Raw genomic sequence first — 19,973 nt, forward strand, 5'->3', positions numbered from 1 at the left:
AGCCCAAAAGCTCGGCGGCTCGGATTGTTCACTTTCGGCTCGGGCGGCTAGCACTCAGCCTGCTCACCTGCGTGCGACACAGCTCGATGGCCCGACTGCCCAACTCATTGCACGGACAATCTCAGCTCGTCACAAGGCTTGCTTGGGAATTGAGCCCACAAACCAACGGTTAGGCCATTAATTAGGCCCAACTCACTGCGTCTGCACCCCCCCCCCCCCTCAATCTGAGCCCTCCATGCGCATCGAATGGCTCTCCATGCAGATGGGGTAATAAAAATGCGCCAGTCCAGCCCCCAAAACCCTAACCCTAGCTTCCCATTCCTCTTCCACTCCCTGCCCAAGCCGGCGGCGGCTCTCGCCAGCGTGCCGCCAGGTCCAGTCACCGGCCCATGGCAGCGACTCCCGAGTGTCCCTTCTTCCTTTCTCCCTTTCTTGTTCTTCTTTTGGCCTGACGCAAGTGCACTGGCGGCGGCCTCACGCCGCCATCCTAGTCCTCCGTTCATCGCGCTATGGCCGCACTGCTCTGACCGGACGCCGCACCATGGCTGGCGACCTCGAACTCCCCCCTTTTCTCTCTTCTAGCGATGGCTCCATGCAGCTCACGCCGCCACTATCACCATGCGCCCTTGCAGGCCTTCTCGCTAGCGTCGCGTGTGACTGAGTCGCGCGCGGCTCAATCGAGGAGCTTTGCCGGGGTGCCCTCACGACGTGGCGCGCCGGCGGCTAAGGTGAGTTTCTCTTCTCATTCGTTAGGGTTAGGGTTTGGGTGTTCCTTTGCTTCTTTCGATTCGACTCGAAATTTCTTCTTTATTCTATCTTTATTTTCTTCCCCAACTCGATCTGCTTCGAGATCGGCTAACTGATACCATTGATAGGATTAACAGAGATCGCTAGGAGTAGATTGACGGGTACATTGCATTAACTTGAATAAACAACAATGATTTACATCTGGGGTAGTTCATGGCGGTGACGGTGTGGCGGCGAGGCGACGACGAGGTGACCGATGAGTCGGAGTAGGCGAAGCAGTGGCGACGGCGGTGCAATTGGCAACGGCGCAGTCGGCTTGGAGTAGGGGAAGCAGTGGCGAGGGCGGCGCAGTGGGCTCTCTCCTCTCGCTTCAGCGCCTCTCTTAGATCGGGTCGAGTCTAAGATTTTGGTGGGATATTATGGCACAACAATCTTTGGATAGCGCGCCCCAACGTGCTCCCCTTGACTTTATATTGCGCTGCATAAGAGGGGCCCACTGCCAGTGAACAGCAGTGCCCCCCTATCAGGGCACGTAGGAGGCGGAGGAATTGGTCCTTTGACGGATCAGAGATCATACAACTAACACTCCCCACTCTATCTAGTCCACTCGAGCCGAAAGTGTTCACCTAGACACATTATTGGCCACTGATGGACTACCTGAAATTGCACGTGTATCAGGTAACCAGTGGTTAAATTCAGGTGGCTGGTGGCAGCGTTGCTGAGCTGTGCAGTTCTGATCAGCACATGTCTGGAGAGGACAACATTCGCTACTGGAAAATTGAGCATTTGTCCAACAAGTACCGGACGTATTTTTCATCCAGTACTAACGCGCGAAATTAGTACAGGATAGAAATTTCGGTCCTCAGAGGCTATTTAGTACCGGTCAATAACACCAACCGGTACGTACACTACAAAATCCCTGTGTTAGAACCAGCCAAAAGTTGGTGAAACTGAAACGGGACGGTGTTTGTTCTAATAAAGGCGCTTATCTTTCACCTCCTGCCCTGCCGTCATCTTTCACCTCCTTTGTCCCTTCCTCGATCTCCTTAGATCCACCCTGGATTCTTTCTTAATTCAAAGACATTTATGGTGGATCGTGTGAATTTTTGCCCTTCTGTATCGTACTGTATGTAAACGTTACCATGTCAAGATAGTAGTGTAAGATGTCATCGTTGTCTTTTCATTTGATTAAGGGTGATATAACCTTGAGCGAGACATGTATACAAGAACTACTTGTAAGTCGGTTTATTAGCTATTTATTCATTTTTATTCCAATAGCTTGATGGATGGCCGTCCGAACATATGATGGACATCTAACTATCATACAACCTGAATTTGATGTATACAAATCTATATGCAATAATTTTTTACAGTCAATTATCTTCTTAATGCAATGATATGCAGTTCTTCTGCATATTCGAGACAAAAAATTTACAATCAGTAGTGGGCTTCCTGACAGGCGTTCCTGATGGCTAGTCCTCACCTGGCCAATGGTTAAGAACTCCAGTCAGGAAAAACACTCTTGTCAACCTAGCATCACAAAAGGTGTGTCTTTCTAGACCATGGTATAATGTCGGCTAATTCATGACGGTTGCCGTCAGAAATTATATTCATGTCGATGTATAGGTATTTCTGTTGGTTTTTTTGGCCATAAGGAATCAGCAGTTTCCTGGCAGTGGAGGTTAAAGATCTTTTTCAAATTTCTATTATGCAAGTGGGTAGATTTGATAACTTGCAAAGAATAGCTTCTAGACTATTATCTAAAACAATAGAAAAATTTGAGAAATTTTATATTGTGGACGTGAGGTTAAGAATTTAAATTTGAAACTTCCACTCGGCACCCACCACCTCCACCATGCGTAGGGGCGGTAGCAGATCAAGGTCCTGGTACACTCTTCACAATCCAACTTAGCTCTTACATATTTTTAGCTCAAAATTAAATAAAATTAAAACCCGGTCCTTTTAGAGCCCGATCTTTAGATTATCTAGACTAAAATTTAAGACCCTTTAACTACCGCTCTAGGCCCTCAAACCTGCAGGTAGATTCAAACCTGCAGGTAGATCCAAGACTAGCTGAATCGTCTACATGATTTCTGATTGATTTCATGAAAATTGCAGTGCGTAGGCCATGCTGATATTTGAACATCAAACTTCTGTACTTGTTGGACTTTGCCTTAACATTTGGGATGGCACCCTGATATTATCCATTTCGTACTGGGTTTTAATTGAGTGGTCGATTTTTTCATTTGAATCTTAATTATATTTCTTCATTTGGATATGGATGTGAATCCATTCCCACTTTAGGAATAGGATAGGAGGTTTTGCGTTCTTGCTCCTGTTTCGAAGTTAAATGATGATTTACCTTCATTTTTGCGGCTGACCAAATTTGCCCCTGCTTTTTGAAAATGAAGGGAGTGTTTACCCCTGTTCTGTGAAGACTGGTTAACGGTGTTAAAATTGCTATAAAAAAGCTAGTTTGCTCATGCAGATTTGCCCCTACTATTATGTGAACTTTATGATTTTACCCATATTTTGAAAAGAAGACTTAGACAACATCTTGACAACAGGTCTAAAAAGAATTTTATCAAGAAAATTCAAACCAGATTTTTATAACTTCCAAACATGAGCGAAATTTAATTCAAAATTTTGGCAGCAAAAATGACAGAACATGCATTTAAATTTAAGTGCACATAACTTGCATATGTATCCAATATAAGTGCTAGATCATATATATGTTCAACAAAAACATCCTAACAAACATAAATACATCCACCAGAAGCATCATATCACATTCCATGGCACTCAGAGAATGTATGTATAGGTATGGCCGTATGGCGCGCTGCCTCGTCTGTAGTCTGTACATGAAAGAAAAGATGAAACTGATCGTGCATAATCTGAACTCGCCATTACCTTTCTGTGAACACCATCCCATAACTTCTGTATCTTTCTGCATGATGTTTGCCTTGCCGTTGCCCGCTTGAAGATGCTGAGGGCTGAGGCTGGAGTCACGTTTGGGGAAGGAATGGCAAGGAAATCAAGCGGGTGCAAAATCAAGCGCCTCCCAACGAATCCACCAAATCTCGCAACCTGGGGGACCACGCCTGCGCCTGGGGGGCGACCGCGCACCCCGGGGGAGGGGGGGCGCGAGCCCACGCTGCGTGCGGTGAGGGGCCACGCGAGACCGAGCCTGGCCCCGCCTACTCCCACCGCGCACCTGCTCCCACCGGCGCCTGCTGCCTGCGGGGGTGCGTGAGGAGGCCGAGCCTGCTTCCGCCGCCGCCGTCTATTAGGGTAAATAATGGGTAGGAATTGTAAGATTTGGAGCCGTCTAATAGGGTAAATAATGGGCAGGACTTGTGAGATTTGGGGATAAAAGGGAAGGAAAGAGCTTTTGGATAAGAAGAGGGGTACTACAGTCTTTTCTCATTGCTTTGAATATTTTTCCAACCTATTTTTTTTGGGGCCTCTAGCTAACAGAGTTAAAAATAGGGGTAAACGATGCATTCGTTTTGCAAAAGTAGGAGTAAAATCATGCAGTTAAAAAGATAAGGGTAAAATCACCATTTCATTTCAAACCAGGGCAAGAACGCCAAAAATCCAAAAGGATACGTGGGCTGGTGGAGGCTTTCTACTTCTCTTCTTTCTTTTTTTTTCGGAGTTTGGAATCTGTAGCCTTGAAGATGAGTTACAATCCTATAGATGGTACTAAATTGTTTGTTTGTTTGAATGCATTTGACGATGCAGCTTCTTGTTTAGGTGGATGTTCCGCATCTGAGCCATGCTGCAACTGAAGCCAATCGTCCATGGATGTTGCTCAAGCATCTGAACCCATATAAGGAGCGAGACGATTCTTTTATTCTTCTGAAGTCTTCATTTAAGTCGCACGCTTGATGATCCAAGGATCGACATGCATATATAATCGTTCGAACAAACTCGTGCAACAGAGCACATTGTAATTTCTATCCCAATCAACTACAAAGGCACATCATTTTCCACATAGTGTGAACAGAAAAGATGGATTGTATTACACATAAGTCACATAATCCGTGTGCCAGAGACATATTGCACAACTAAAACAAGGCCCAGAAGAGTGAATGCTGCAACTTTCAGAAAAATTCGTGCATATTACAGTATCACACCATGTCAATGTTCCCTAAAGTATGATTTGATGAACCCGCGACATCTGACGTGCCTTCCTCTCCAATCTTTCCAGAAGCAACATCAGCCTTCACTCTGCGCTTCACATCCCGTGATCCGTCGATGGCTCCCGCCTTAATCGCCTCCAGATACAACGCCTTAACCAGATTGATGAACCGCCTCCTGAAACTTGGTACTCGGGTCATGTTTGCCACGATCCCCTGCAACCTGTGTGTGAATCAAGGAGTCTGGTCACTTTGCTTCAGAAATATTGTTAAAAGCTGGACATCTTGAACTGAGGGTGCTTTCTTACCTTCTGATTATTGCCTGCAGCTGACCTCTCTTTATATTATCGTCCATTGGGAAACCGGAATCGTCCCAGTCGGATGGCTTTTCATTCTTGTTCGTCATGATGAGCTTCCTCAAGCACATCTCCTCGTCTTCATTGATATCTAGATTCTTCATTTGCTCTTTGATGACCAGAAGTGGTCCTAGCATCCAGTCAAATACTTTGTCTTTAGGCCAGTTGAAGTTTGTCACTTCGACATTATCAGCTACCAGAACAGATGAGACACGGTGAACCATAAAGATGCGAAATTAGGACTGATATACATGAACCATGAAGTCTTAAAAGTGGACAGTCATATGTTAGGTAGGTAGTCGTACATATGAGCAAACCGTGCGAATCAGATTTTGCAGATCGTAGCAGGCACTGAAGAATGCACCAAGCTGGTAGTTTGATGCTTAATTTTTTGCCTTTTCCTTTGGTGATATATTCCTCCATATCCTCAGCGGTGATCAGACCCTCACTCAGTAATATCCTTCCATTGAGCTCACAGGATCGGAAGAACCAATCCCATATCTACATAGTAAAGTGAAAAACGAGAGTTGTAAATCTTACACTGCGAACAGGTATATACACTATGCAAGATGAAGAGACATTCACTTGAATTGGTCTTAGTCGCTGGATAGTTTGCATGAATGTCTTCGATCGCTGCAACGCCCTTCTATGCTTATGATGGCCATGTTGCCTCGCTGCAGGTTCAGTTGTAATGTTATACCTTTCCTTGTTCTGGCCAGTCTCACACTGCTGGATATCTTCTTTTCGGTATTTGGGCCTGTCTGTCGAAAGTGGTTACTGACTAATGACCAAAAGCTCTATGAATGGAGGCAATACCATGCAAACAAGGAGGGAAGTCTCAAGAGAAAACTGCTATGTAGTGGAAATAGCTGTTGAAACATACCTCGGAAGACATGAACCTTCTCTTAAGTAAAGCAAATCATTGGTGTATTCATCAAAAATTGCTACTGCTGAAATCATGTATGCCAGCCCCATCTGGAAAGAAGCCTCCTGCACATAAACATTCTAGCATATATAACTAATGATTCACGTCACACTACTACTCTACATATGAATGCTCTGTAAGGAAACTTTCTTCATCAGAAAAGATGCTAAACAGACCTGATACGCAATCAGTCCTGCACGAAAACCAAACAAGAAGCTGCTGAAAAATGAAGCTATTACTCCCCCAATCACAGCAAGCGGCCATAGTATAATGGCTAAACCAGCAAAAGGCACACAGACAGTTTCTAGAAATGGCCCTTCCCTTCCAACTAGATCCTCACATAACCTTTGCCATCCTTTCAACAACATGCAAGGGCTTTTCCACAAAGCCACTGCACTTATCATCAGTACATCTACTGGAACAGCAACAAAGGCAACGAGCGCACTTCGTGGTAGATAAGACAACCTTCACAAAAACACCAAATTATATCAGTAATGCACAGGCATAATTTGATATAAGTATTCCTATCAGGGTGCATGACCAGAGGGTACAAGTATAGTTGGCCAGAAGATATTCTTAACTACCATTGGTTTCTGAATGAGATGTAACAGGCCCCAGTATCTGATTACTCAAAACAGAGAAAATGAAAACTTAAAACATACTTGATGTCAAGAGGGGTTTCATCTTCTCCCATTTTCTCAATAAGATCATCCATGAAGGAGAAGTACGAGTGGAAGCAGAAGTCAGTGACATCGCGAACGACCGTGCAAGCTCCAGCTATTGTACTAGCAGTTCCATCCTAAAATGAGGTGATTTTGTAATACTATTCCTGACATTTACCCATAAAAGAAAATCAATAATCCTATCTGGACTTCAATAGGCACATGCATACCATAAAGCAATGAGCCAGCTTGTCCGTGACACCCTCACCAACAGCCTCAAAAGTTGCCATAAGGGGAACAAAAACTCCATAGCCTATACCACCCAGCAGGCTCCCAATAATAGCAAGTACTGGCAATAGGAGCAGGGGTAATGGCAACAATATTCCAATGAAGATCTTCAACACTAGCCCGATCCTTTCAGTTCTGCAAGACAAGCCTTCTTTACAAACTAAACCTCCACTTGGTCTTATCCAATAGAAGATTAACTAGTACTAGTTCCACATTTCATTGAATAAGAATATACATCTACTGCTAGAATTCATGCCAAATTTGCCGAAGTTGAAGAATATACCCTACTTGAGCACGCAGTAGTACGTCCAGATGAAATGTGCAGGCCACAGTCCAATAATTACCGCAGAGTTCCCAAAGAAAACGATGGCGGCCGCAACTGGACCGATCAGGACAGCTGCAGGGGAAGAAACAGTAAACCATTTACCTACCTCATTAACATCCAGTCTGAACTGATCATCAGAAACTGTAAAACTCTTTGCACAGTGCTGTAATTATCCTCAAGATATTACAGATTTACAGGAGTGTATGATGCATCTGCTGTTACCTTTCACGGAGCCAAGGAGCAGCAGGAGGATGAAGAAGGGCAGGAAGGACACGAAGCTCCAGAGCTTGCCGAGAAAGCCCACAGGGACCTGCATGGATCCCGGGCAATCGCCGCGAGCACAACCTCCTCCTGCTCGTTCCCGCAGCCTTCTTCTTCCTCTGCTCTGGGAGAAGAGGCAACAAGCACAGAGAAGCCGAGACCAAGTAAACGACAGGCAGAACAAGAAGAGAAGGGAGAGGGTGGGAAGCCTGAATCTGGAGGTGGGCAGAGAATCAGGGGCGGTGTGCTGTGGCCTGTGGAAGCGCTGGGACTTGACGCGTGTTGGCTTGCATGGGTCACACGCTAGACGCTACTGAAGCCCGGTATTTTCTATTGGTACCATGGAGTCGGCCCGCGGCGAACCTTCCAATGACAATCGCAGATTATTAAGGAGCTGTGCATAGATCAGAGACCATCATTTTTGGACGAAGATATGAATGAAGAGATTAGAGGGAAAAAATTTGGAAAGTAGCATAGAACTTTGAACACATCACAAAGGCGTACGGCGTGTCATTCGAGTTGCTGACAGAGTAGGCTGGATAAAAAACATGCTGTCAGGAGCATTTGCCAGAATACAGAAATGCAGAGTAGAGATTTCCAGGCTCAACCATCTTGGCACAAGTTAGCAAGATAAAAGCATAACAAAGCAGGGGAATCAAAGGCCACCCTGAAATTATTTTCTCCCATGGATAACAAACTGATAATATGGTTCATACAGCAGCTGGGAGAGGACTACATGCTACAACAATGCCATATTGTCATACAGAGTTGGCCCAAAAAAACTGAGGTAAAATGGAGTATGTTTTGAGTAGTCGTTTCCTGCTAACTCTGCTCATGACCATAAATAGTGGCGCTAAACTTGTACAAAGTCAAGAAACGAAATGCTAATTGTTCAGATAGGCCTCAGCTTGCCCATGGCCTAATTAGAAAGCTATCTTATGTGGATGATCATCTTGTTGAAGAAATCTTTGTTCTCAGGAAAATACTCCAGCAGCTCATCTTTGGTTACCCACGCATAGTCCTTGCATTTTCCAATATGGTATTTTGCTGTGCCGACCACTTGTGACTTGAAAAAGAAACGCTGTGACAAGCATAACGATTAAGGATACAGAGAATGGCCTGCGAACATATCTTCCTAGCATATAAAGTTTGTAAACGGAACAATGAACAAGACAGTGCTACGAAGTAATCAGCAAACCATGGCAAAGAACTAAAATGTATTGCACAAAGTTTCGATTAGGCACCTTGAATGGTGAAACACTTGAATCCATTTGTTCAACCGCCATATGAGCCATTGGAGCATTGCCAACGAAGTATGTATTGTCAAGTCCCCCGAGAACAGATTTTAATGCAGACTCAGCACACTGAAATAAATCAAAGTACATATGAAACAGTTTCAAACAACAGCTTCAAACCAGTCAAAGAAACAGGAATCAGACTACAGCACGAATTGATGATATTTCATTCATATATTTTTAGAACTGCATACCGATCGCATAGTTTCTTCATTTTCATAGACTTTTTCTGGAAAATGCCAGACAGGCTTTCCATCAGGAGCCCCATATGCGTTGCCATATAGGAGGAGATAAAGTTTATTATCAAGAGCTCGTTGTAAAGACCTACATAAAACAATGGTTTAGTACATGCTTGTACAGTGCAATGCTGACAGACTAGCAAGCGCATGGCTCCATGATATATAGATTCAACTTACAGTGCAGTTGTATGATGCAATGCTATTACTGTCATTATATGAGAAGCAACGAGAATCAATAATGCTTTAGCAATGAAAGATACATGGATTCTCTCCGGTTTCAGTTTCTTACAGGAGCACACTGCACACAGATTGTGATGAACTGATGGTTGTAGCTAGCAACCTTCAAATATGTATTGTTGTAGCTTTACTTGGCTACTTGACCACAAAGTAATTTAAGATTTCTGCATCTGTATCTGAACCGCATCGATCCTTAAAACTTGCTGTAGTATAAGTAAGTGGGTCACAATCCCATTAAAAAAAAATTAAAAAAGGGTCACAAACAGCAAGTAACCAGGTAACTGAAGATACATATTTGAACTTTGCTAGTCAGGATCATCACAATCTGTCTGCTGCTGTAAGAAGCCAAACAAGATCATCCATTGATTGTTAAAGAATTGGACAAATCCATAGCTTTTAGGGCTAGACTCTAAAGTCTGCCTAAATAATAGCATGGGATAAATCCAAGAAGTAATATAATTAACCAAAAGGAAAAGCAGAAGATGCATGTCGCTATCATGACTGAATTGTAAAATTGCATAAATTAATACAGGTATTGGTAATATTGGATTGGTGGTTGTTGTGGTTGCCTAACCAACACAAGCTATATTCTAATTGTATGTATTGAATCCATAGCAAATACGATTGTAACATCACTGCAGAATCATTCAAGCAGCTGGGCTAGCTACCATAGTAATCAGAAACATGCAGGACACCTGAGTGTGTCAGTTAGCGCATGTTTGCATAACTGTAAAGTAACATGTACATACAATAAACACAAGATATGCTAGTCTCGAAATGCATCTGCCAATGCGAGAAAAATAGAAACTAAAACATAAATGCAAGTTCAAAACTTACTTCCGGTCATTTGTTTTGTCAGCCTCTGTGATTCTTGGAGCAGGCACATAATCAATATGATAATCACCCTTACCCCTACAAAATAAGAGTTCGGATATGCTATCAGAAGATAATTTCACCATGTATTACTTTCTGGTGCAGGGTTCGGCTAAGCTCATGCAGGTCATGCCAATTGCCAAATTCATATGATATGGAATATGCATCATTTACAGACATTCATGCTAAGCTCCATTCGGGATCATTAACAGCCATATCTTTCCACTTTCAATGACTGCAGGTCTATGGCATTACATTGTTCTGCAGTCTCCATTAAAGACTGCCAGTTGACAACTCACAAGCATGCACTCAAACTCTGGAAGTAAGTTACAATATGACCCAAGGCTTGTAATCCTCGTTCACATGATAAAGTTGGACGGTTAACCATTTTGCCCCTTTTTGTCATGCATAGACCATTACAAAAAGAAAGTCTACGCTGATATTTACTCACAGATCAGAACTATGGGTAAATACCGAAAATCCTGATGAGATAGTTGCCTCGTATATTTTCTATGCTTCCCATGTTTACCATGTAAATCTAAATATTAATAAAGACACATTTGCACATTGCCACAAGGCATGGGCACTAACTACTAAGTCATCGCACATTTTCACCATCTTCTTGCAATTTCCCTTGGGCTGTTCTAAAACTATTATGCCTATGCACTACAAAACTGCACTCATCCCATTGTCCAAAGAATCTGCTAGTCAGGAATGGTGGCGAAAAAGGCCAAAAATATATAAAACGCGATGAGAAAAAGGATCACCTTGCGTCGGCCTTGCCGAGGACCTCGTCCGGGTACTGCCGTCTGTACTGCTGCCTCCACCGAAACCTAGCAGAGAAACGAACCATTACCACGCAAAACCAAATCAGCGCAAGGAAGCGAGATCAGATAAGGCAGAGCGAAACAGAGATGAGTGGATCTGGCGTACGAGAATTCTTGGAAGGCGTAGACGACGGGGTGGATCTTGGGGATGACAACGGGGAGGCGCTCGAACAGCACCGACGCCACGAGCTTGCCGTCTTCCTTCGCCGCCATCGGCGCAGCGGCCGCGGAGGAGCTGAAGCCTCGCGGCTGCCGGAGCAGCGACCGGAGCAAAAGACTCGCCGTCGCCGGCGATCGGGACAGCATGGTGAGGAGCGGCGGTCGGGTTCGGGGGCCGCGCCGCGCCGCAACGGTGGTGTTGTGGGAAGGGAAGAACTGGCGGAGGAAGAACCCTGCCTAAACCGTGGCCTCGTGGGCCTTCCCCCCTACGGGCCGCAAGCCCGCAACTTCTGTGCTCTCACTTTCTCTCGGGAATCCTATACATCGATTTTTTTTCCCACCTTTCCGTATTTAAGATTCGTACAAATATATACAACTATTAGATCAATACACTTAACCCTAACCCTCACCCTCTCTCACCTGCACCACGTGCCCGCGCTGCCGCTCCAACACGGGCCCGTGCCGCCGCACCGCCGGCGGCCCTCCCCTGCCCGTGCCACCTCTCCCGCGGCCGGCCGGCCAGCGCACCCCGCAGTGCCGCCACAGCCCGTACCGGCCCTGCGCGCCACCGACGGAGAAGGTGGGAAAAAAGTATTTAGGTTCAATATTTTCGAAATGTTGATTCAATGTTTTCGAAATTTGATGGGCTTTTATAGGTGAGTTGCTTAACCATCTTCCACAAAATATATAGGAGCCCCCACTTTCTCTTCCCTTCATTTTCTTTTTTTTCCTCCCCCAATTAAAAAAAATACTTTACACCTCTCAAAAGATACTTTGCATACAAGATTTGGTGCGAGTATGATTCAAATACAACATGCATCTAGTGTATTTGTTAGCATCCATTCGATGGTTTCGACCATCAAAACAGAAGTTAAGCACAACTCAAGATATAATGGTTAAAATTATTTACATAGAAAATAATCAATACTATAATAAATACTCTCTCCATCCCATGAAGAGTAATATTCTAACTTTTTTCAGACATATCGGCGGTGGAGTGAAAAGACTCTCATGCTCTTATTTATTTACTATATGCGCGGTTAGTTTTGGCATGCAAATCAAATTTGACCCTATTAATTAGGCAGATAGTTGAAATCCAATTTCTAGAATTACATTATTGTAAGATTTTTTTTCAAACACAAAGATTTCACTCTTTATAGGACGGATTGAGTAGTCTACACGTTAGGATTGTAACACAAAGATTATTGTACTTAAATTTTTCTCTTTACTAATAGAATCTAGGTTATATAAACTTTTTACTTGTATCTTTCTCTTTTAGAGTATTTGTGAAAAAGATGGATTTACATTACTTTCAATAGATTATCCTGCAACACTCAATATACTTAAAGATATACTTACAAAATAGTTATATTTCTCCAAACACTGGAGTTGGTTCTTGCGGTTTATGCACGGCATATTGTCATGACAAAATGGTACGCCCTCCATCTTAAAATAGTTTTCATTGCTCAGTATATTGTCTATACCTTTGGCTATGTTTCCTAAAACGTCATATGTTACCAATGTTCACTTTTATTGTCCATAAAATAGTATACAGCCTTCTAGACATATTCTTTACGTCTTGCATTTTCACTTACATTTTGATTAACTTAAGTATTACGGACTTTGTTAACAGTCAAACTATGAATGGTTGAGCATAAACGGTTATGAACTCATTAGCAAGACATTTTCCTAAGATTTCTAAAGGTAACTAGATACTTATTTCCAAAACTAAAATTTTTTGTCTGTACCATTTTCTTGTTGGCCATATATGTTGTATTAATCGTTATTGTTGGTGTTGTAAGAAGTCTATACTGCGAAGAACATTGTCTTTTGACCAAAGGAAGATCAAACATCGATATTAAACCCTTTGCGGTTTCACTAGCTTAATCCTAATTTTTACAGTGACTCGTGGTGTTCACCTTAAGAAAAGTAGCATTCTAAAAGATATTATCATGAAAGGTCGTAAAAAAATAAAAAACATGACGAACCAAGGAATGGTGCATGTCAATGGTGCAACAAGACTGCTATATTTAGCACATTGCTGCAAGTAAAAGTGTGTCTCCACATGAACTACCAGGAGACATGGTTGTGGCTGATTGGTTGTTACATGTCATTGTGAAAAGGGTTATTATCTGACCCCATAATTTGAAGTCAAATATTGCACTCTATGTGTCCAGAGTTTTTTTTAAAAAAAAGTCAAAGTGCTATATGATAAAGGAATTCCTATGATAAATATATGCCGTTTGCACTTTCTCGAGTCGAAGCTCAAAGTAGTGAGTTACATTTTATTTTATGATTCCCTGATATGTCTAGACAAACACATGAATGTATTTATGAAAATAATGGTTGCATGTCGACTTTGATCCAAATCTATGGATCTCTTTCATTTACCTCTATATTATTCTTCTTTATCTATTTTTTATCCATTCCTTAGTCACTCTTGGTAGGACCTACCAAGTAGTTTGGTTGCATGAACCACATGTATCGTTATTCGAATGCTTTATATTTTCTTAATGAATACCCCTTAAAATTATAGCTCACTCAGGGCCAGGGGTAGTGACATATTCATATGTTTCACTATTGTCACTTAACATCAGTGAGTTCTTTTTTTTTGCCAACCCAACACATAAGTTCTACAGTAAATGACCGTGATATCAGTACTAATAACCAATGTTCAGTATCCTAGATTTATCCCATATTGTCGCTATAATTGGTTTACGATGAACTGTGAATCTAACTGCAGTATGCTAATCTTAGTTGCCAGTTAGTAAAGTAATTTCCCTCTGAGCTTAGAGGGTTGGAATACCGATTAACCAAGCTAGGCAAGAAAGCAGCTTTGATCGGAGCATTTCTTTCCCGCTTGGCATAAACGGTGGGCCCAGCTTTCAGTCACCGCGCAGAATTTCCCCTTTCCTTTCGCCGGCCTACGAACGGGCACATCACACATCTCTGTCGTCATCCCGACCCCCGGAAGTGAATCCGCCGCTCCCCTCCGCCGCCGGCGACGAAACCGCAGGTGAGATTCACTACATCCACCACCACCGCTTTTACCGCTCCCGTAACCCTAGATGGCAACCCCCTGCCCCCGCCCCCGCTCCCAGCTTGCCTCGCCCTCGAAATGTAGAAACCCTAGCCACCGTGGCCTGCCATACTCCGGCTCGATTGTACGGGCTAAGAATTCTCCGCCCCTATCATGCAGGCGCGGGAAGAACCGCGAATGGAGGGTGCGGTGACGGAGAATGCGGCGGCGCCCGTGGGCGCTGCGGCCCCGGAAGCGGCTGTCCACGCGGATCCGCTCGGGGAGGGTGGCGCGGTGGTGGAGGACTCGGCGGCGCCCACGGTGGCGATAGAGGCAACTTCTGACGCGGATCAGATTATCGAGGTTGCACCCCCGGAGGACGGGAGGCACGGGTAAGTGACGCGGATTTATGGGGCAGCAATTCATCTGTATTTGCAGTCTCTCATGATGATTAGGAACTGATACCTAGATTTGCATACGTAGAGTTTTATAATTTATAAGGATATCTATGCGATGCGACTGATGTTGCCAAGGACGAATTCATTCTACAAGTGTTGTTTTGTGCATTTTCTCTATGAGAAGAATGCTCGCTAGAAGCAAAATCTGGTAAGGATGTAAAAGCGAATTGCCTCAAATGCGATAAAAATTACAAAAAACTGATGAGTGAACAGAGAAAGCATCCCTCTGTAATTAAGTCAAAGCACTTGCCTGGTCTGGTTCATTGTACATAAAATGGACAAATGCACAATTATTTGTTCTGTGCCGTGATATGCAGTGGCTATTTATTGGTTTATCTGACTCTGCTTACTTTGAATCCAAATATTAAATTTCAGCAGGCCTTTTGAGGCCTTTTAGCGTCTTTGTGAAAACAGAATTACCAAGCATGAAAACACCTTCTCTTTTCTCGTTCTTAAGATGTATTTGGTCAAGTTTATTTTGCTATATTATGTAAGCTTGTGAGTTAAAAATTCTTGATCTCACTGTGAGTCAAGTATTTTTTTTATTTCACCGCATCAGTAAAGATAGTCCTTCCACTAAAAGATTGGTCGCTTGCAATATAGCATGGTGTCCAAAATGAATATGCAGTCGTTCATTAGTGAACATATTTTCGGAACTAACCTGTTCATATGACTTTGTATACAGCCATATCAAATATTCACCAAAGTGTTGGTCAAATTTAAATGTTGACTGCATTTTTGTTCATGGCGACACCTTTTTATGACACGATGGAAAGTTTCACATGGACTCAAAACTGTTCAGGAATTCACAGCACATCCATCTTGACCATTGTTCTTGTTTCCTTCATGTATAAAATTGCATCTCTTTGATACATTGGTTAAAAAATGTCTGGAATACAGTAGGACAGCATAAACGTAGTGATAGTTTAATTCTCCAATTTTGTCCACATGGAACTATAAAATTTCCAGTTTTGCTATGCCAGCTCACTGAATTTTTATATACCTTTTTTATTTTTCTTTTGTTTCTGAGCTTTGCTGCAATGAATTTCATTTCAGGGAGACAGTGACAAATGTAGATGTCAGTCCTGAGGAAATGAGAAGCATCATTGAAGTCATAGCTGAGACAGGAAAATTCTGGTACAAACTTATCTCATACCGCTTCGTACTTATGATTCTTGTATGAATCACATATTCACATGTTCTGATCAAGTTTAAAGTCACATTGTGAAAGACTCCATCTTTTTTGAACAAGATATAATGTAGTAATTTTTCCTCATTTAAACTGATGGTACATGTGTTTTTTGATCTTTGAGTAGAATCTGCTGTAATGTTTTAATATGTAACATTTGAAAGAAGTTTTCAGTTGACTTCAAGCTTCAAGTAAAGCAAGCATGTACTAGGTTGATTAGGTTCCTTGCATTTTGTTTTAAAGGCATAGGTGCTGCATGCAGAACATTGGGACAAATAATTGGAGTCACACATTTATGCTTGGATTAATTTCTTTGCAGGCATGACTGGGATTTCCTCAAGAGTTTACTGTCTCTCCAATTGAAGCAGGTATGTGTATTGGGTATGTTGGATGTTATGATCGTATAGTGCATGTTTATCATCTAAACTGGTATTCATGATGTGAGGTCTTGGATGAATATTCTGAGGCTCAAATGGCGAGCCAAGATGATGTACAGCAACAGAGGTCTTTTTCAGGGGAGACATACTCTGAGCTTGTTAGCCGACTTAGTGATGGTATGGTCTTTAGTCTTTACAATTAATTTTCAACATAAAGTTCCAGTGAGTATCTGGTTGACGTTAAGGCATATGCATTTCTGGATATTTTTCAAGCTGGAATAGTTCTCTTGCTGACTACAATTCCAAATTTCTTGGTTTCCACTTTGAGCTCTGTAGTTGTGCATCCATTTAGCTTATTTGGCTGCTAAGAACTTGAAGCATTGAAATAGTACTCTTTCATGACAATGAAAGCTAGACATTACTCCCTCCATTCTCTTTTGATAGTCCTATTTCAAAAACTCAAATGTTCACAAATGATAGTCCTATTTGCTATTGGCATGGGCTATGGCAATAAATAGCACTAGTAACGAGGAGTTCCCAGTTAAAACATTAGAGGACCAACTAAAAAGTCTGTGTTGCATTTATTATATGATAAGTAAGGTTGTTTTCCTTGGTCATTTGTGTCAAGGTGAAATAGGACTATCAAAAGAGAATGGAGGGAGTAGTTACTAACCTGGATTGATGTTTTATGATTTGCTGGATCAAAGATTCAACAAGAATTGTTGGGAAAAGAATTTGTGCTTGAAACTGTTGGTTTTGTGCCTCTTGAATGTGTTGCTAACTCATAGTTGGAAATTGGTAACTTTATATTTATATGATATAACATGTACTCCTCTGTTCCTTTATTACTGCTGTCAAACACTTGCATTGAGAGCAGCATTCAGTGGATTTTTGACTTGCTTTTAGCATTGCAATTTTCAAAAGGGTTTGGAACTTTGGGTATAATATATATGTATTGACCAAACTAGGCACTTGGAAGCTGATGGTGGGTTTCCATTGCTGCTCTTACAAGATCTACTTATGCATCAACTGATTTAATTCTTACAGATCAGGAGAGATGGCTACTTTGTGGAATATTTGCAATAGCTCTTCTTTGAACTCTTTGCATATATGTGATTGTTTGTTGAATTATCTTGCAGCCCTCTGGAGGTTTGAAGAGGGCCCTCCATTCACACTGCAAAGGCTTTGTGAGGTGAGACTTTTCCCTTACTGTTTACTTCAAAAACCTGTCCTAATGATTTATTATCAGTGATGCAATTCTTAACAATGAACTCACTTTGTTTCATTTATACGATGCATTCATCCTATTCTGTAGCAATGGTCTTACACTACTTTTTTGATTTACAGATTTTGTTGAATCCAAAAGGAACTTATACAAAGTTGTCAAAGCTTGCTTTGGCCTTGGAGAAGGTTTGTTAGCTAAGCTTACACCGTAGTCTAGAGAATATCAGTACACCTGGTTCTTAGCTATGTTATCATGTAATGTATGAGTTTGCCCTATTGATCTGAAGTGCAAGTTCCTGCACTGGTTGGTTTCCCACCTGAAGTCAAAGTATCATAACTAGCTGAGGGATAATTCCTGAAACAACGTCGAGTGCACTTTGATAACAAATAGCTCACTGAGTTTTGGCATGTGCCAGTATGCTTCAGATCTGCTGTAAAGCAAGAAAAATGAAATTGGATTTCTCATTCTAGGTGGACATTGAGTTGATGTATATCTGCTGACAATCCTTTTCATTCATTATATTTGTGTTCGGGTAGCCAAATGCTTCCGTGATAGTTATTATTGATCTTTTTATTCGCTCTGAACCATTCATTACCAATTCTTGCCTCTTGTTTGTAGAATCTCCTAGTCACATCTACAATAGCCAAGTCCACTGACCCATATCCGGCTGCTCACGGGCCACCAAGTTCGGATTGCACACAAATTACAGAAAATTCTGGCCCTGTTGATGAAGAGCCTGAGAGCACGCCTGAGCATACTACAGCAGTACCAAATGGAACGGAGCATTTAGCAGGAGATGGTGATGAAGAGATGGCTGATGCAGAAGCTGAGGAAGTGTCTCGTAGCCATGATATAGAGATGCAGGAGGACAAGCCTGATCAGGTTGAAAATATTAGCTCCGATGCTAACCCTGCTGCCGCAGCTGACACTGAAGCAGTTAATGTCAGTGAACCCTTATCAGAGCCGCAAAGCTGAGTTTGAGCTTGCATGACTAGAAAGCGATGGAACCAAGTTCAACTGCAGCTGCGATTTGGCAATCCACCTGTTGCTCACTAACTCCTGGGATTCGGTCTTCTCGGATAACCAAAATGAAAGGTGGATTCAGAAGTTTACAGGATTTAGATGATTATACTATTGATGTAAGTTGTAGTGGGCATTGTATAAACATGTAGATCTTGATATGCACGAATCAGTTTACATTCTTTGAGTAGATGTCTGGTTCTAAATAGCCATGGTACATTTTCACCAATTTTACCTTGGGTGCTATGATGCACCATCTAGGCTAGAAGTCTGTGTTCCGGTTCACCTTTTGGGGTTGACAATATCCATGATGTATCCAGATTAGTCAAATGGGCATCTGGCTTCACTTATTGCATCTTCAATATTGTAAACCTATGATGCATCATGAGAAAGTGAACTCCTGCAATTATGTTCATTTGCGATGACCTCTGATGCCTTCATCAAGAGCGAAGATTTTGCCTACGAATTGCCCCTTGTCTGCACTGTGCATAAGAAGTTAAGTGGTTGACTGCTGATGTGCCGCTAGCTTATTGATGGTGCTAGATTTATCTTCATCTTTTTTTCCCCTGTAAGTAAGAATTTGCCTTTGCTTGGAAGGACTGGTCTGAGTTCGCCTTTGCTTGAAAAGACAGATTTTTAGTGTTTGTGCTTTTGCTGTTTGTCTTCCTTATCACGGTGAATTCCCAAGCGAAATAATCTCCATCCTCCATTACTTCCGTTCACCACTGTTAATATCTTAACGGTGTTGTTCACAAGTGCGCGCCAAGGTTATCTATATGTGCTTCCTTCTCCATATACGATGGTGGAGATTAATGGTCAAATGTACCTATGATGTGACACAATGGTCCATGTTGCTATCAAATGATGATGCAAACTCCTACGTTTGTGTTGGTTTTGGATTGGTTCTTTGGTGGGTTGTTGGGCGACAATTTAGTGGCTTTAACTTGGGGATAACGACACTAAAATGACCTGCTCACCACCTAGCCAAACTTCTCTAGATGTTCTACATTTCTTTATGTGAGTACATTGTCTTTGGATAGGGCACCTGCCGGGTAAATTGGGTATCCATTTGTGCGCTTTCCGGCCGAGTCAAGGCTATTGCACTTGTATGATACTTGGTAGCTAACCTACTGAACTGAGGTGGTCCTTACGGAATTAAAGTTTAGTTTTAGACAGAATAGCCGTTTTTATCCATCAACTATCGTCTGAGATTCAATTCCATCCCCCTAAAATATTAAATATTAAAGTGGCCGTTTTAGTCCTTCAACATTTGTTTTGGATTCAATCTCATCCCTTGTCCTACGTGGCATGCCATGCAATCGTGCCACTTCAGCTCCAGTATTCCAGGT

At 42.3% G+C, this 19,973-nt stretch overlaps 3 protein-coding genes across 4 annotated transcripts; 1 reads left to right on the forward strand and 2 right to left on the reverse strand.

The window, feature by feature from the left end:
• Positions 1-4,749: 4,749 nt before the first annotated feature.
• On the reverse strand, positions 4,750-8,227 carry LOC112890989 (uncharacterized membrane protein At3g27390). 2 transcript variants are annotated; one of them, XM_025957881.1, is made up of 10 exons: positions 7,668-8,227; positions 7,409-7,517; positions 7,063-7,255; positions 6,833-6,969; positions 6,347-6,635; positions 6,129-6,235; positions 5,831-6,002; positions 5,551-5,746; positions 5,198-5,438; positions 4,750-5,112 (listed from the first exon to the last, which is right to left on the reverse strand). In XM_025957881.1, the coding sequence occupies exons 1-10, from the start codon at positions 7,759-7,761 to the stop codon at positions 4,881-4,883; spliced, it is 1,770 nt and encodes a 589-aa protein (XP_025813666.1). In that variant the 5' UTR covers positions 7,762-8,227; the 3' UTR covers positions 4,750-4,880. The 2 variants fall into 2 exon arrangements, with proteins under 2 accessions (XP_025813666.1, XP_025813667.1); XM_025957882.1 differs by having other exon boundaries at positions 7,404-7,517; positions 7,668-8,224.
• Positions 8,228-8,345: 118 nt separating this feature from the next.
• On the reverse strand, positions 8,346-11,604 carry LOC112890990 (39S ribosomal protein L46, mitochondrial). The gene is made up of 6 exons (XM_025957883.1): positions 11,284-11,604; positions 11,118-11,183; positions 10,315-10,389; positions 9,196-9,325; positions 8,951-9,070; positions 8,346-8,787 (listed from the first exon to the last, which is right to left on the reverse strand). Exons 1-6 carry the CDS (start codon positions 11,481-11,483, stop codon positions 8,638-8,640), a joined length of 741 nt encoding a protein of 246 aa, XP_025813668.1. The 5' UTR covers positions 11,484-11,604; the 3' UTR covers positions 8,346-8,637.
• Positions 11,605-14,229: 2,625 nt separating this feature from the next.
• LOC112890928 (serine/threonine-protein phosphatase 4 regulatory subunit 2) lies at positions 14,230-19,039 on the forward strand. The gene is made up of 8 exons (XM_025957813.1): positions 14,230-14,352; positions 14,536-14,747; positions 15,870-15,950; positions 16,322-16,370; positions 16,448-16,556; positions 17,519-17,571; positions 17,727-17,789; positions 18,223-19,039. The coding sequence occupies exons 2-8, from the start codon at positions 14,554-14,556 to the stop codon at positions 18,577-18,579; spliced, it is 906 nt and encodes a 301-aa protein (XP_025813598.1). The 5' UTR covers positions 14,230-14,352; positions 14,536-14,553; the 3' UTR covers positions 18,580-19,039.
• Positions 19,040-19,973: the final 934 nt, after the last annotated feature.

Source organism: Panicum hallii, chromosome 4 (genome assembly GCF_002211085.1).
Source record: "Panicum hallii strain FIL2 chromosome 4, PHallii_v3.1, whole genome shotgun sequence".
NCBI classification, from domain to species: Eukaryota; Viridiplantae; Streptophyta; class Magnoliopsida; order Poales; family Poaceae; genus Panicum; species Panicum hallii.

What these genes read in the sequence shown, in the direction of transcription:
- LOC112890989 (XM_025957881.1), bottom strand. Translation starts at nt 7,761, where the DNA reads ATGCAGGTCCCTGTGGGCTTTCTCGGCAAGCTCTGGAGCTTCGTGTCC. An exon ending in ACGTACTACTGCGTGCTCAA is followed by an intron (nt 7,256 to 7,408) that starts GTAGGGTATATT and finishes CTTGTCTTGCAG; the next exon opens with AACTGAAAGGATCGGGCTAG. An exon ending in AGCTGGCTCATTGCTTTATG is followed by an intron (nt 6,970 to 7,062) that starts GTATGCATGTGC and finishes ACCTCATTTTAG; the next exon opens with GATGGAACTGCTAGTACAAT.
- LOC112890990 (XM_025957883.1), bottom strand. Translation starts at nt 11,483, where the DNA reads ATGCTGTCCCGATCGCCGGCGACGGCGAGTCTTTTGCTCCGGTCGCTG. An exon ending in CTCGGCAAGGCCGACGCAAG is followed by an intron (nt 10,390 to 11,117) that starts GTGATCCTTTTT and finishes CTTATTTTGTAG; the next exon opens with GGGTAAGGGTGATTATCATA. An exon ending in CAAGTGTTTCACCATTCAAG is followed by an intron (nt 8,788 to 8,950) that starts GTGCCTAATCGA and finishes TGCTTGTCACAG; the next exon opens with CGTTTCTTTTTCAAGTCACA.
- LOC112890928 (XM_025957813.1), top strand. Translation starts at nt 14,554, where the DNA reads ATGGAGGGTGCGGTGACGGAGAATGCGGCGGCGCCCGTGGGCGCTGCG. An exon ending in TGTCTCTCCAATTGAAGCAG is followed by an intron (nt 16,371 to 16,447) that starts GTATGTGTATTG and finishes TCATGATGTGAG; the next exon opens with GTCTTGGATGAATATTCTGA. An exon ending in TTGCTTTGGCCTTGGAGAAG is followed by an intron (nt 17,790 to 18,222) that starts GTTTGTTAGCTA and finishes TCTTGTTTGTAG; the next exon opens with AATCTCCTAGTCACATCTAC.